The sequence below is a fragment of the Cervus elaphus genome, chromosome 33 (assembly GCF_910594005.1).
Source record: "Cervus elaphus chromosome 33, mCerEla1.1, whole genome shotgun sequence".
In the NCBI taxonomy this organism is placed as follows: domain Eukaryota; kingdom Metazoa; phylum Chordata; class Mammalia; order Artiodactyla; family Cervidae; genus Cervus; species Cervus elaphus.
The window spans coordinates 27,938,893-27,956,323 of record NC_057847.1 but is presented as its reverse complement, the minus strand read 5'-3'; the positions used below and the strand labels follow the sequence as shown (position 1 = coordinate 27,956,323).

Below are 17,431 nucleotides of genomic sequence, written 5' to 3'. Positions count from 1 at the left end.
TAACTTGAAGGAAAAAGGCAGATTGCAAGAAGAAAATTTAAAAACAAAACACCTGTCTATAATATTTTTGGAGAAGTGAGAGAAAATAGTACATTCATGAAAGAAGAACAATATAGTATTTTAAAAGGAATATTAGGAAACCAAAAAGAACTCCTGAAAATTAGAAATATAATGAAAACAACTTAATAGAAGATTCAGGAGAGAAAAGAGAACTAAAGGATCATACAGTTATTATATTTACTAGTTCAAGGCAAGAAAAAAAATAGAAGAATATTTTCAAGAATTGAAGTACACAAGCTTTCAAATTAAAAGAGCCCCTGAATGTCCAACACAATGAATAAAAATAAACTCACATCAAGGTACAACATCATGAAATTTCAAAACACTGAAAACAAAAAAATCTTAAAACCCTCTAGAGTGGGGTAAAAAAAAATGTCAAAAGAGAACCAAAAAAGAATGGTAATTAACTGCTCAGTGGCAACACTGGATGTTAGGGGGGAAAAAAGAGGGATTTACTTTCAAATTAGGTGGAAAATAAATTCCTACTGAAATTCTATACCCGGCCAAACTAAATGTAATGATATAGCAGAGGTTTTCAGATGTTAAAAAGTCTCACAAAAGAATTATTTTACTTTCCTTAGGAAGCCCTTGTAGTAAGTATTCTACCAAAAAGAGGGGAAAAAAATCATAGCAAATGAAGAGATGAAATCCAGCAAATGGAAGGTTCAACATAACAGAAAGGCAAAGGGACTCCCCAGTATGAAGGTGAAGGGAGATCACAAGCTGATAGCTATGTAATAAGTACAAAGTCAGGTATCAGAAAGTTCCAGAAAAGTGGTGCAGGGGCTGTGGAAAACTGTCTGGTAGTTCCTCAAAAAGTTAAAACTATCAAGTGATCCAATAATCCCACACCTTAGAGATACACTCAAAAGATTCGAAAACAGGTATTCAAACAAATACATGTACACCAATGTTCACAACGGCACTATTCATAACAGCCAAAAGGCGAGAACCCAAGTAAGTGCCCATCAACTAATGGATAGACAAGATATGATATACCCATACAATGGAATATTATTCAGCCACAAAAAGAATGAAGTATGAAGTACTAATATATGCTACACACAGGTAATCCTTGAAAACACTATGCTAAGATAAAGGCAGACACAAGAATTCACATTGTATAATTCCATTTATATGAAATATCCAGAATAAGTAACTCCATAGAGACAGAAAGTAAACTGGTGGCTTCACTAGCTGAGGAGAGGCAAGAATGGAGTGTGACTGCTTCTTTGGTATAGGGTTTTCTTTTGGGGTAATGAAAAGGTTTTGGAATCAGAGCTGGTTAATGTACTAAATGCCACTAAATTATGCACTTTCACATGGCTAATTTAATGTTAAGTGAATTTTACCTCAAATTTTTTTTAAAAAGAAAGCTCCTGGATTGCTCCAAGAGAATAAAACTGATCAAACACTTATTCTGTTTTAAACATATTAAAAATGAGAGTTTAATAACTGAGGCAGAGTCTGAGAATGAATTAGCATTAACACACAGAAAATGAACCAATAAAAATTAGAGTCTCTAAGAAAAGTAATCATTTTAGTCATGCACAGTGTTTACAAAATTGTGGTGATTCAAATATGATAATCTAAGCAGAATCATGACACGATTATATGGAGGGTGGAAATAGAAAATGTCTGAGAGGGAAAGGTGAAAAGAGCTAGTTGCTAATCTTCAATGGTTCAAATTAAATTTAAAAAATATCTAAGAGTGAAAAATTAAAAATTGAAATATCAGCACTTCAAAATATTTAAATAATGTTTATTATTTAAAGCTATGAAAGTAAACACTGAAGGAAAGAAATAACTGTAAGAATTTAAATAAGTTGCCTCTGGGAGTGGGAAATGAAAAATGAGGTTAAAATTCCACAGAGAATTGCTATTTTTTTTGTAATAAACCTAATAAAACTAAAAGGGAAGGATATGGGATGTTATATATTTACACTGGTTATGAAAAACTAAGCTCACCTGAAGAAACTGTGTGAATTCTGTGTAGTTAAGGTGCTTCTTCCGATTATGCCCAAAGTGTAGCCGGATAAATTCACAGTCCCAATTAAAAGGGATATGATGATGAATAGTAGTCTGTCCAAAAATTTCTTTGACATTTTCTTGAAAAGGAAAATAAAAATAAATAAATTATATCTGGAATAAGTAGTTTAGTCCACTGCAATGTTCCTACAGAAAGAAATTAAGAGAAATTTTAAAAGTCAATATTATCTGCTTCTATTAAGATTAGCTGCAAAATTTTTTGTGCCCAGAAACCCATGCACAGGAACACAATTGATACAAAATATAATTTTACAGTTAAGATTGTGTACCATTACATATAAGGCCATGAGATTCTTAATTTTTCTTGATTTAATTTTAATTAGGAAGTGATTTATATCTTGCACTATAAATGGCTGCTACTTTGCATTCCAGTATAAAATCAATAGTGTTTTCCCGGTTCCTCAAGGAGTCGAATTAAGCCCTTTATCAGAAGCATGAATACCTAAATTACGGTATAATGCAATATTTGTCATACTAAGTATGGCTTGATTGAGGCTTGATTATTACATTCACACTAGCCTGAATATATCTATTGAAGATAGGTATAAGAAATACTACCCAAAGCATATCATTAGCTCAGCAGCAAGCACCTTATTAAAAGCTTCTGATATTGTCAAAAATATGGTCTTGACACAAAGCTTCAAAATCCCCGTAAAACCATGATTATTAGTCTCAGCTATTAAAATATTTTAAGATAAGTGAAATTAGTGATTCACTTTTAAATAAAGAAGGACTAAACACAGTATACTAACTTTTAGATAGGAACCAGTCACACCATGTAATATACAACCAAAACCCTCTGACAGCTTGTCTTCATGCACTGACAATGGCATTCACCTTCTTACACAGTTCTGCACTTACTAGAAAAGTCAGTTCACAAATGACTGGTACTTTAACAAGCATAGACTGGATAGACTAATTTAGAAGCTCATGCCAAAAAAAAAAAAAAATCATTAACAAAGTTAAGAAAGCAGGAAGCCTTTTTTACTGATGTCTTAAGAACAAAATTATTTTCAAATTTAAGCCAATTATATTAGTGAAAGGGTTTCACTATCTATAGCTATCAATTATATTAAGAATTAGTAAGTATAAGCTTAATGTTTTATAATCTCCAACTATGCTATTTTATCTAATTTCTGAAAATTCTCTAAACAGATATAAATCTCACATTGTAAATGGTTTAATGGATTCCCTTTAGATTTAATATACTTCTTTTTTATAAAAGCATTGCTATGGTGGGGAAGTGGGAGAAGTGTAAGAATCCTGAACTGGAAATCCTACCAGTTTGGACTCAACACGACAGCTCTGAATAGGTCACAGCGATCGGTCAGTTGGAAGGCGGCATTGGATGTCACTGGGGAGATGGGATTCTCATCTTTTCTTTCAAATGGAATGTAGCATCTATTTCTGGCCTAAATAGCAACAGTATTTCAGAGTTTTCAAATCATGTCAATTATTTTCATCTTCCATAAACACAAATCAAAGATATGAGCTTTAGTTTCTGAAAGCAAAGAATTAATGCAGTAGCAAGTTATGGGATCCTAAGCAACACAGAGGATTACCCTCAACTCTACGTGAGACTTCAACAAGTTGTAAAATATGTTAGTTTATGAAATTATTAAAATAACAAGGATGGCAGAAAACTCTTTTGAGCTAAAAATACTATGGTAGTTTAGCAAAGATTTTTTTTTAGGATCCTCCTACCTGCTTCTCTTTCCAAATTAATTTGGTTTCTTATTTTAAGTATTAAAATAAGGGAATATGAAGAAATTGATGGAAAGCATATTAGGATAACTTAATTACATAAGATAAATTATTAAAGGGAATAAGTTTATTTTATAACCTTTATTTAAAGGTCACAACTCTCCAAACTCAACTGCTTGATAAGAAATATACTTACTGCTACCTAAGTAAGTTTTATACAATAGCAGAATAAAACTGAATTCCCTTTGTATGATTGGAAAATACCAGAATCTCATGTGAAACTATATCAAATAAAACCAGACTCAAAATCTTTCAAACTTATGAAAATTTAATGAACCATAAAAATTGCTTTTTCTATCACAAAAAGGACATGTATAAACCAAAATTACAATGTGTAATTTACATTCAGAAAAAAATAGCACTATAATAAAAACTTTTAACTAAAATCCTATTTAGTAAACTTCTTAGCAACCTTTAAATAAGATCTTACAATACCTTTGAAACAATTAAAGTGATGGTTTAAATTACTCATATTAATTTCTCCAAACATAGAAATGTCATTTTCCATGAATATTTGTTTAAACATTTCCCACTTCTCCCAAAGTGGTCAGCTGAAAGTTTTGTACATGGTTTTATTATGACCATTATTATGTGCTATGGTTTATTAAGTACCCGCAGACACTTTTAATTATTTTAGCCATGTCACAGGTTGCAGACTTTCAAACCTACTCTGGCATCTCTTGATGTATCCCACTTCCTTTCTGTTATTGTTTCCACTACCAACTCCCTAAGGCTAAATCAGGAAGCTTAGAGAAATAATTAGTACAACTACTGCTTTAAAGTCAAATTCATAATTACCACTTTACTTTTACCAGGATATGCTTATCCAAAAAAAAAAAAAAAAAAGGGTTGTACAAAAGCTCCAGAACTGGAGAGCTTAATACTGAGGGAATAGCCCAAAGCACTAATGATCTCCTCTTATCCAGTTTTATCAGGCTCTGTATGACATGAAAGGGGGCACCAAGAATCTCAAAAACACCCAATGTATCCAACTGAAGCTACATAGTAAGTTTCTCCCCAGAGAGAATCCCGTCTTTCCAGTGGCAAACAAAGGTCTTTAGCTCTCTAAGCAGTGCTATTTCAGTGGCCATAGTTCTGGCTTGGATGAAAGTGATGAGAGTCACATCTTATTGGCAACAGGATCATGACTGAGTGTTTTATATCAGGTTGGCATTGCTAAGGGAAATAGGAATCCATTTGTTTTCTGACATACAGAAAACAAAAGACCACTTTTTCACTTCCTGCGGAGCATGGGCTTATAAAAGAGATGGTTTATAATTCCTTTGAAAAGGGAAATGGGGTCAGATACAAAAGTAGCCTGTCATGTTCTCTTTGCTTAAAGGAGAGGAGCACAATGATCTGTCAGGAGGGCAGGTAAATGGTGACAACTGTGATTAAGTAAAAATGTTCACAGACCTATCACATTAGTCAGTTTAGCTGTATCAGTCACTTATGATGATTGGACTAAATGAAATACACTGAAGCATATATATTATGGAAATATGTCTTAACAGAGGTTTTCACTTCCCCAGCAGCCCACACTGTGTCTCCCCATTTTATCCACCCTCATCCCTCCCCTGGTCCTTATGGGAGCTTCCTACTGGTCTTGTTCACCTTTCTGCAGTACAAAATTACCTCTGACCGGGGCTGGCACTCTTCTCCAAGACTGCCACCATGCCTGTTCCATGAATGAGCCTGGAAGGAGCTGCTGTACCAACGGTGTGGCCAGAGAACTCCTCCTGTAGGTATACAAGCCATCAGCCCTGTGACACAGCCCACCTACCATCAGCCCAACGACATCCTGATTCCAAGGATTCCAGCCCAGCAGGAGCCACTGCTTCCAGCTTATAGGCTTGAGAGCAAACATTTTTATTGTCAGAGGGGAAAAAAGAGAGTCCTCAACAGCTGAGTTTCACCTGCACAATTCTTAAAGTGAAGTCAGAGAGGCTTTTAAAAGGACTCCCACCATGAACAATGAATATCCTTGTGTATAACTGAACAAAAACAATGGCAAGACTTGTGGAAGAGCTTCTCAGAGAAAGAAAACTTGAGGGGAAAGAAGAGGAACAACTAAGAGACTGAAAAAGAAAACAAAGGAAAACAAACAACAACAATAAAAAGATCAACAACAGGAGCTTGTAGAAGTCCCAGCCAACACAGCATGTCAAGCCAGACTTCTAAGTCCTACTTCAGGTGGCTTAATTTCTGGGTGACCTCCTCTGTTTTACTGAGGGAAAAGTATTTCTATTAACCCCTTTACCTACCTCCAAAAGGGACTACTGTACAATCAGTCCACACAGTAGTCCTGCTGCCAAATATACGTAAAGGTCCATTTCTCAGGAAAAATGAGTTTACATTTAAAGAGCATCTACTACTATAGAAGGTAGATGCTTCAACAATCTACCACCAAATGGCATAAAAGCAAGTGATACCATGTCCTTTTTTAACCTCAAACTCTAAGCTACTCTAGCAGTCTTGAGTATTAATGTGACCTTCTCTATAATATCTGAGTCTCAAAAGTTCTTACTGATTTAATTTGAACACCCAAGTGAAGCTCTCATTCTTACCAAGTTAAACTAGGTATCTATTACCATTAGAATTTCATATTATACCATGTCTATAGCTTTGTTTCCACTGACAGAGGATATGACATTTTTCATATCTAGACTTCCATCTCCTAAACCTTTTAACCATAGCAGCAGTCATGCCTAAAACACTCCAATATGATTATTATTCCCTTTATGGAAAAAGAGTATTTTAGAGGCACAAATGGAACACGTATTTATTTGCTATACACATTGGTGGTCAAACAGCATAAAATTAAAAGCAAACCCTATTTCTTGAGAGTTCTACAGTCAGGGGATAAAGATATGCCCCTGGAAAAGTTTCCTTATAACAGTTCCCATTTCTAGGCAAACACTTTTAGAACACAATATTGATGAGCTTTTTAATAGGAAATTTAAAATACATAACATGTTTTATATTCATTTATTAGTTAATAGGTAAGAGTATTGTTGGGTTTCTTGGAATCCTTGTTAAAGCAACAGGTTTCTTCTTTTTTTTTTTAAAACTTAGGACAAAGGTATGCCAACTATTGACAACGCAGTGTAGGATAGCTGGTTATCTTGGTTACCTCAATCCAATTCCATTGAGCAGAACACCCAGTACACTAGTGGATGATAGTGAAAGCAAGGCAAGCTTACACTATATCTAGCACACACCAGTCATGCAATGGCCTGTAGAAGGCTCATGCCACCAGGCAGAAACAGATATACAAGCCATTAAGTAATCATCCACAGCATGCATTAGAAGTTTCACTAAAAGAACACCAAAGAAGAAACAACTAATCATGCTATTCATTCTTTTAAAAACTTCAGAACCCTCTCCTGAGCTTGTACATTCTGAAATGGATTATCAACGTCTTGATCTAAGTCCTCTCCCCTACAGCAAAGGCATCTTTAAAAAAAAGCTTGTCCAGCATTCAAGTAAATGTTATTCAATACTGCTATATATATAAATACTTGCAAAGAGGTACACAATTTAAGTACACAATTTGATGTGTATAAAAGCCATATCTAAAAAACAAAAGCAAAGATGAGAACAATATATACAGACGTACACATAAATCATCAGAGTCCATGAGATAGAGATAATACTGATGGCATAATAGTCTTTCCCTATTCCATTTTATTTTGCATCCAATATTCTCTCCTGGCTTTCTCTCCTGATGTGCACAAGAAAAAACTATACTTTAAATAAGCTCTAAACTAGAAAACATAAGTCCATCAGGTGAAAAGGATTGAGTTAGAATGGATCTAAATTTTCTTTCTACCTAAACATACATCTATAAAGATATAAGCATAATTATTTTTATTAAGTGAATACAAACATTAAAACTGACCTTTATCACAGATCCAAAATTCTATTAAAATTAACTCCAGGTTAATTATTTCCTTATGCTGAAATTCTGTAGTCGAATACAGCCTGAAATGAGTGGGCCTTAGAAATCTTGTTAAATAGCATTTGTAACAGTTTCATTGCTTTTTTCTCTCCTTCATTATGATTCATTATAGTTAAGAAGGTTTGTCTAAAAATCAATCCTCAACATTAGGGAAGGGAATGGTCCAGGTCCCCAGGATTTAGGTGAACACCATCAAGAGAACCATCCAGTTGGCCAGGGATCACAGGAACAACATCAAAAGGGAGTTCAAATTCATCTTATTCTGTAAGAATTTTCCCAACTCTAATATGGAGCAGTAGAATGAAGGATTCTGGAGGAATTCCATGTTCTGTTTACACCAGGTGCTATAAAAACTGATTCATTTTGCTTTTAATTCTATTTGTATTTTCTTGAGGTCTTAACTCATAAATCAGTATGAGGGGAAAAACAAAAGATCTATAAAATGCTAAAGCTGGAGTCTAATAACTATAAGCTTTCATTTGCATGAAATAATATGGTGTGTATAAACCATTCAGCTACTTCCTACACATCTTAATCCACTAATCAACAATGGTATGAATCTCTATTGTTAGTCTGTTGAATAAACTGACGAGTGACTTATTTTTTAAAATAGAAATTGGAAAAAGCAATCAAAGAATCATAATACCAAGGTAAAAGGGGCAAAGTAAGTTAGAATTTGGCTTCGGGAAATCTAATTTTTAATCAAGGACACATGATAGAAGTATGGCTATACTGTCACTAATACAGATATTTATATCAAGTTATTTCCCAAGCATTTGTGCACCATTTTTAGAAGGCATACGAACATGTGTGGTAACTATTGAATATAGAAAATGCAGCATTCTTAGAAGTACAAAGTTAATGCTGAATGATGAGATGATAAAGCCTTTATGTTTTAAACTATAAAATCTAGGCTTTTCTGAGGAAAGTCAATATTCTTTAGGAGGCAGAAAAGGCCAGGGCTTGCTCCAAAGAGAGAATGCCGAGATAAACACAGAAACCTAAAGAGCTCTGCGTAGGTATTTATTTGGGAAATGTTCTTACACAGAAGACAATGGGTCAGTGGGCAGAAGAAATCAATTAATGCCATGCTAGAACATATGCCCAAGAAGATGACAGCAAAAGCAACACTAGTCCTTTCCAATGCCTGTACTTTCTCACCATTCTTACCACAGCAGTGACACGTCTTCCTTTGGGTTTAACAAGAGGATATTTGTTTTCTAACAAACACTACAGTGAATAAATATTGAGCACCATGGCTCAGGGGAAGCCGGATTTTCAGGAGTCTCTCTACCACAAACTGATGCCAATTCACAGTGCACACCACTAAAAGGGCTCAAGTTCAGTTTTACAAGATGAAAAAGTTCTGGAGATGTGTTTCATGACAATGTGAATATACTCAACACTACCGAACTGTATGCTTACAAATGGTTAAGATGCTAAGGCTAGTGTTAGGTACTGTTTACCACAATGAAAAAAAATTCAAATATTAAAAAAAGGGAGGAGTGCTCTAGGTCCTTGAAAACACTACTTTTTAATTGAAAAGCCTATTGCAGGAAAAATTAGCTGATACTTTTACTAAACACATACTAATTTCTGGAAGTAAGCCTCTTTTAAAAAACTAATATATAGCTATATACAGAAATCCTAGTTTGTACACTTTTGAGACATCCACAGTGTGCTCAATGATGTGCCTACCAAATGATTTAAATGGATTTCTACACCCAATTCAGAAGGCAACTTTAATATTCTAGCCTTCTTTTCTAAAATCAAAAATTTTAAATGGGGCTTCAGAGAATGCTAACTATTCCTGCCTTAACTCCTTCCTTCAGTTCCATTCTTGGGCATTAAAATGACACAGTAGCAATTTTCCAAAGAGGCTCCAGAGAAGCTCTGAATTCTCTACCCTGAAACCCCTTAAAGAATGAGATGATTACTCCATGTTGTTCAGTCTGTTTCAGAAAAAATCTATCCCAGGCTGGCCCAGAACAAGGTAATTTTATACCACCAACTTTAGGAATATGAAAGTGTCAGAGAGGCAATGAGTTGAAGCAACAACATTCCTATGTTCCTTAAATTTTTTTTGCAATAATCTAATGCTTTAAAGAAAATAAAACCATTTTAATTTTATCTACATAAATTCTTTTAGGAAATTAAAACTTCATCTTCTGACTAGCTCTTAAATAAGCAGCAATCTGTATGCAGTTACAAAATTTAGCAATTAAAGATTGAACCAGCCTAACTTCACTTAACTATATAATCTTTTTTTTTCCTTACCAAATGTCACCTCTCCATTTCCACTCTTGTCAAATAATTGGAAAGCCACTATGAACATGGAATCTGGAGCACATAATACAGATTCAAATGCCAAAAACTCTTGATAGGAGATCAACCTGGAATAAAACATAAAATATCATCAGCTGGTAACCTGTCTTTACAGTACGAACTATAGCTCAGGGTAACCAAATAACTGATGAAGGGAAGTTTCTCTATAGTGGTATTCCAGATAATAAAGAAAGAAGGAATGATAGAATATTGGTTGGTGGTGGTATAGTCGCTAAGTCGTGTCCAACTCTTGTGACTCAGTGGATTATAGCCCACCAAGCTCCTCTGTCCATAGAATTTTTCAGGTAAGCATACTGGAATAGGTAGCCATTTCCTTCTCCAGGGAGTCTTGCTGACTCAGGGACTGAACCTGCATCTCCTGCTCTGGCGGGTGGATTCTTTACCACTGAACCACCAAGGGAGCCCATGATAGAATATTACCCTTTTGTAAACACACTGATGGACCTAAGCAATAATCAACAGTCCCTAAATATCACAGAAAGAAAGAGACTGGATGAAAAATAATTGAAACTGAATCTGACCAAGTCTCTAGATCAGAGTTTCCAAATCTCCGCACTCAACAGTGACATTTGAAGCTGGGTAACTCTGCTGTGGGGGGCCTCCTATGCATTGTATCATGTTTAGCAACATCACTGACCTCTACCCGCTAGACGCCAACACCACCCAGCACGTTGAGAACCAATGTTTTAGATGTAATCAACAATTTGCAGAAAAATATAAAGGACAAAGAAACATGTTAAATTAAACATTACGACAGAAACACAATCAGCAAAAATGTAGACTGTGGGAAACTAGAAATAAACATTCCGGAGTTGGAAAAAAAAAAACTTTTAAAGGAAAAACAAACTTTTAAAGAAGATATGGAAAAGAACCACATTAAAGACCTAAAAGATACAGCAATTAATTACAAAGATACAGATCTTATTTGGATTCTGATTAAAACAAAGTAAAAATAAATTTTTTTTAGTTTATAAGAAAATCAGGAAATGAAAATACTGATATAACACAAATGCTTGATAATACTGACACATCAACATCTTTGAGATTTGTCTTTGGGTGCTCGCTTCGGCAGCACATATACTAAAAATTGGAACGAGATTTGTCTTCGGTAATTTTTCTTATCTTATAGAAATACACATTGAGATATTTACAGATAAAATATGTCACCTGGAATTTACTTCAAAATAATCCAGGGGATGGAGGAATGGGTGGAGATATAAGTGAAACAAATTTAGTAATTATCCTCACAATTATTAAAGGTAGGTGTATTTTTAAAAAAAGGTGTAGTCACACTTTATTAAAGTGAACTCTAACATAAACTGGGGTGATTACATGCATCAGCGCAGTTCATCCTTGGTTTAAAAAAAAAAGTCTTAAAAAAGAATTAATACTCAAGGTGGATAATTTTGACAAAGTTTTGTTTCACTTTTACATATATATATATGTATGTATATGTATATATATAATATATATATGTGTGTGGTTAAACTATACTGGCAAATAAAAGCACAAATGAACCTCAAAAAAACGTGGGTGATGAGTATATTGAATTTATTACACTACTCTTTGTTTTATATATTTGAAATGTCACTATTTAAAACTTTAAAGGAAAATTCAAAACAAAAAGGAAAACCAAAGCTTATTCATCCTATAGTACTAAAGGCTGTGAAACTAGCCAGTGGCCAAAACTACATTGAAATAGCCTTCAATGGATTTTTTTTCTAATTTATTTTTTAATTGAAGGATAATTGCTTTACAGAATTTTGCTGTTTTCTGTCAAACCTCAACATGAATCAGCCAGAGGTATACATATATCCCCTCCCTTCTGAACCTCCCTCCCATCTCCCTCCCCATCCCACCCCTCTACGTTGATACAAAGCCCCTGTTTGAGTTTCCTGAGCCATACAGCAAATTCCTGTTGGCTATCTATTTTACATATGGTAATATAAGTTTCCACGAAACTCTTTCCATACATCTCACCCTCTCCTCCCCTCTCCCCATGTCCACAAGTCTATTCTCTATGTCTGTTTCTCCATTGCTGGCCTGTAAATAAATTCTTCAGTACCATTTTTCTAGATTGCGTATATATGTGTTAGAATACGATATTTACCTTTCTCTTTCTGACTCACTTCACTCTATAATAGGTTCTAGGTTCATCCACCTCATCAGAACTGACTCAAATGCATTCCTTTTTATGGCTCAATAATATTCCATTGTGTATATATACCACAACTTCTTTATCCATTCATCTGTCAATGGACATCTACGTTGCTTCCATGTTCTAGCTTTGTAAATAGTACTGCAATAAACAATGGGAAACGTGTCTTTTTCAATTTTGGTTTCCTGAGGGTATATGCCTAGGAGTGGGATTGCTGGGTCATATGGTGGTTTTATTCCTAGTTTTTTTAAGGAATCTCCATACTGTCTTCCATAGTGGCTGTCTCAATTTACATTCCCATCAACAGTGCAAGAATGTCCCCTTTTCTCCACACCCTCTCCAGCATTTATTGTTTGTAGACTTTTTGATGACGGCCATTCTGACCGGCATGAGGTGATATCTCATTGTAGTTTTGATTTGCATTTCTCTAATAATGAGCAATGTTTGAGCATCTTTTCATGTGTTTGTTAGCCATCTGTATGTCTTCTTTGGAGAAATGTCTGTTTAAGTCTTTTTCCTACTTTTTGACTGGGAAAATGACTATACTACCAAATGCAATCTACAGATTCAATTCAATCCCTATCAAACTACCAGTGGCATTTTTCACAGAACTAGCACAAAAAATTTCACAATTCATATGGAAACACAAAAGACCCCGAATAGCCACAGCAGTCCTGAGAAAGAAGAATGGAGCTGGAGGAATCCCTTCCTGACTGTGGGTTATATTACAAAGCTACAGTCATCAAGACAGTATGGTACTGGCACAAAAACAGAAACATAGACCAATGGAACAAGATAAGCCCAGAAATGAACCCATGCACCTATGGATACCTTATTTTTGACAAAGGAGGCAAGAATATACAATGCAGCAAAGACAGCCTCTTCAATAAATGGTGCTGGGAAAACTGGACAGCTACATGTAAAAGAATGAAATTAGAACACTTCCTAACACCATACACAAAAATAAACTCAAAATGGATTAAAGACCTAAATGTAAGACCAGAAATTATAAAATTCTTAGAGAAAAACATAGGCAGAACAGTAGATGACGTAAATCAAAGCAAGATCCTCTATGACCCACCTCCTAAGATAACGGAAATAAAAAGGAAAGTAAACAAGTGGGACCTGATTAAACTTAAAAGCTTTTGCACAGCAAAGGAAACTAGAAGCGAGGTGAAAAGACAATCCTCGGAATGGGAGAAAATAATAGAATGAAACAACTAACAAAGGATTAATTTCCAAAATATATAAGCAGTTCATACAACTCAATGCCAGAAAAACAAACAACCCAAGCAAAAAGTGGGAAAGAGGGGGAGGGAGGGAAAAAAAAAAAGTGGGAAAGAGCCTTCAGTGATTTCATGGAGCATTTGGGCTTCCCTTGTGGCTCATCAGTTAAAAAAAAAAAAAAAAAAAATCTGCCTGCTAATGAAGGTTCAGTTCCTAGGTTGGGAAGATCCCCTGGAGAAGGAAATGGCAACCAACTGCAGTATTTTTGCCTGGGAAATCCTGGAGAGAGGAGCCTGATGGGCTACAGTCTTTGGGGTTGCAAAAAGTCGACTAAGCACACACAATCACACACACAATCTTTACATAGCTCATTTCAAATATCATTTCCTCAAGAGAATCATCTTAAAGTCCACAGACTACTTCACATCCTTACAGCATTTGTTCGGTGCCCCTCACAAAATCCCTGTTAAAGTAATTACGTAACTCACTATTTCAAATCTAATTCCCTGCCAGATAGTAGGCTTGACAGAGCACAGGCTTGATTCAGGGCAGGAACTCAAATATTCTTGAATAAACTCAATTTAGGATATATGACTTTTTAGAGACATGTTTTCCAACACATTATTAAGAAAATGACTACATTTCACATTTCATTTTATGCCCTCACTCATCTAAGTCATATTACACATTCAAAGTTACATTTTTATTACTTAAAACATTTTGAATATGTTTAAATTACACAAATTACATTATATCCAAAGGCAATGCTGCTGCTATTTCGTTGCTAAGTTATGTCCAACTCTTTTGGACCACATGGACTATAGCCTGCCAGGCTCCCCTGTCCATGGGATACTCTAGGCAAGAATACAGGAGTGGGTTGCCATTTCCTCCTCCAGGGGATCTTCCCAACGGAGGGATCAAATCTGAGTCTCCTGCTTGACAGGCAGATTCTTTACCACTGAATCACCTGGGAAGCCCAATATACTCTATGCCTTTGCCCTTTACTGAGGGAAAAGAATGGCTTTGTAGCAGCAGTACTCAGGGCACTGGAGACTATGCCCTCCCTGTGCTCAAGCTAGAGAATCCTGGGAGGAACACGCCAATCAAAACTGTTTATCAAGCCACGTGTCATATAACACATCTTATGCATTACTAAAAAATACAGTAAAACTCTATAAAGTATGATTATCAGTACACAAATTTTAGGGTAGTAAAAACAGTGGTATCATCATGACTATATCTGCATACTCCTAAAAAGCAATGAGCAATTTGTGGTTTTAAGTTCTGAACAAAACTCAAGATCAATGAGAATATATAGCACAAATACAATAGTGATCTAGGGAACCAGTGAGAGTAGGTTGTCACTTTCTACATTATGTAATTTAGAAACATTTGAAATTTTTATATTTATAATGAAGAATTAGCATTATTTCTTCTGCTCATAACATTAACTTTTAAAATAAAAATTAAAAGTTGCTAGGCTGATTATAGGAGGGAAGAACAACGCACAGCATCTTGATTTTTCCAAAACAGGCCAAGTCTCAGCAATTAGACATAAAAATACAGTTACCCTGAAATACAGAATATTAGATTTTAAACATATTTCATGTTCAGTAGTAAAACTTTCTGTATTTATGAGAAGCGGTCAGAGGTTTTCTCCTTAACTAGCAAAGGTCATAAATGGTTGGCTGGCAAACCAATCATTTGCTTTTTGGGAGTGTGTGGATAGTCACGTTGGTATCGCTTACATGTGGAATCTAAAGTATGTCACAAATGAACATATCTACAAATCAGAAAGACTCACAGACACAGAGAACAGACTTGCGGTTGCCAAAGGGGAGGTGGGGAGGGAAAGGGATGAACTGGGAATCTGGGGTTGGTAGAGGCAAACTATTACATTTAGAATGGACAAATGACAAGGACCTCATGTATAGTACAGGAGCTATATTCTGTAATAAACCATAAAGGAAAAGAAAATTGAAAAAAAGAATGTACATATGTATATAAGTGAGTCATTCTGCTGTACAGCAGAGATTGGCACAACATTAAAAACCAACTATACTTCAATTAAAAAAAATAAGTTCTATAATAACCTAAACAGAAAAAGAATTTGAAAAAGAACAGATGCATATATATGCATAAGTGAATCACTTTGCTATACATTTGAAACTAACACAACATTGTTGATCAATTATATTCTCCAAAGTAAAATACAAGTTAAAAAATAAAATAGGTAAATTAATAAAACAAAAAAGCAGAGGGAGAAAAAATATATACACATTCTATGAACCTTATTAAATATCTACATTTTTATCTACTAGTATACTCAGAAAGGCAAATCATATATTTATGCAATTTAGAGTCAGAAGGACCCTTAGAAAATTTAAAGAAGTGATTTGTACAAAGACATTCAGCAACTCAGTAAGCCAAGGTGAAGACTCAACTTCTACCTTCAACCAATCCAGTGTACACCATCCTGTCCCCCAACCCCAAATTTAAAGTTATAGCTGAAAAATAGAAAGGATATCTGGTATCTCTAGCAAGTAGAATATTATTATAAGAAGGCATCTGGGGGATACTGAGCCAAACCTTAATACTCAGTTACCTTTGTTATACAGGGTGATTTATTGAAGAAAGTCAATTAAGAAACACAAAACATCAGCAACTTCAAAATAAGTCACTTTGTACTATTCAGTCTTAAAAAGGAATGAAATTCTGTACATGCTATAACATGAATCAATCTTTAAAGCACCATGCTAAGTGAAATAAGCCAGATGCAAGGGGACAAATATTATTTCACTGATATGAAGTACTTAGAACAAATCCATAAAGACAGAAAACAGAATAGTGGTTACCTGGAACTGGGTATTGGGGGAGAATGGGGACTTGTTCAATGAGGGTGGAGTTTAAGTATGGGAAAACGAAAAAGTTCTGAAGCTGAATAGTGGTGATGTGAATGTGCTTCAGTTCAGTCCAGTCACTCAGTCATGTACGACTTTTGTGACTCCATGAACTATAGCACGCCAGGCTTCCCTGTCCGTCCCCAACTCCTGGAGCTTACTCAAACTCATGTCCATTGAGACGGTGATGGACCATCTCATCCTCTGTCGTCCCCTTCTCCTCCCACCTTCAACCTTTCCCAGCATCAGGGTCTTTTCAAATGAGTCAGCTCTTCACATCAGGTGGCCAAAGTATTGGAGCTTCAGCATCAGTCCTTTCAATGAATATTCAGGACTCATTTCCTTTGGGATGGACTGGTTGGATCTCCTTGCAGTCCAAGGGACTCTCAAGAGTCTTCTCCAACACCATAGTTCAAAAGCATGAATTCTTCGGCACTCAGCTTTCTTTGTAGTCCAACTCTCACATCCATACATGACTACTGGAAAAACCATAGCTTTACTAGATGGACGTTTGTTGGCAAAGTAACATTTCTGCTTTTTAACATGCTGTCTAGATTGATCATAGCTTTTCTTCCAAGGAGCAAGTGTCTTTTAATTTCATGGCTGCAGTCACCATTTGCAGTGATTTTGGAACCCCCCAAAAATACAGTCTCTCACTGTTTCCATTGTTTCCCCAGCTATTTGCCATGAAGTGATGGGACCAGATGCCATGATCTTAGTTTTCTGAATGTTGAGCTTTAAGCCAACATTTTCACTCTCCTCTTTCACTTTCACCAAGAGGCTCTTTAGTTCTTCTTTACTTTCTACCATAAGGGTGGTGTCATCTGCATATCTGCGGTTATGGATATTACTCCCAGCAATCTTGATTCCAGCTTCTACTTCATCCAGCCCAGCGTTTCTCATTATGTTAAATAAGCAGGGTGACAATATACAGCCTTGAAGGACTCCTTTCCCGATTTGGAACCA

General features: G+C 35.4%; 1 protein-coding gene across 2 annotated transcripts in view; it reads right to left on the bottom strand.

The window, feature by feature from the left end:
- Positions 1 to 17,431, bottom strand: part of SLC25A12 (solute carrier family 25 member 12) — a 97,094-nt gene that overhangs the window by 52,258 nt on the left and 27,405 nt on the right. For both annotated transcript variants that reach the window (XM_043894285.1, XM_043894284.1), the window contains exons 4-5: positions 10,112 to 10,227; positions 2,029 to 2,168 (exon numbers count right to left, since the gene is read on the bottom strand). In XM_043894285.1, coding sequence (XP_043750220.1) covers positions 2,029 to 2,168; positions 10,112 to 10,227 — 256 coding nt within the window. The remainder of the gene's footprint in view (positions 1 to 2,028; positions 2,169 to 10,111; positions 10,228 to 17,431) is intronic.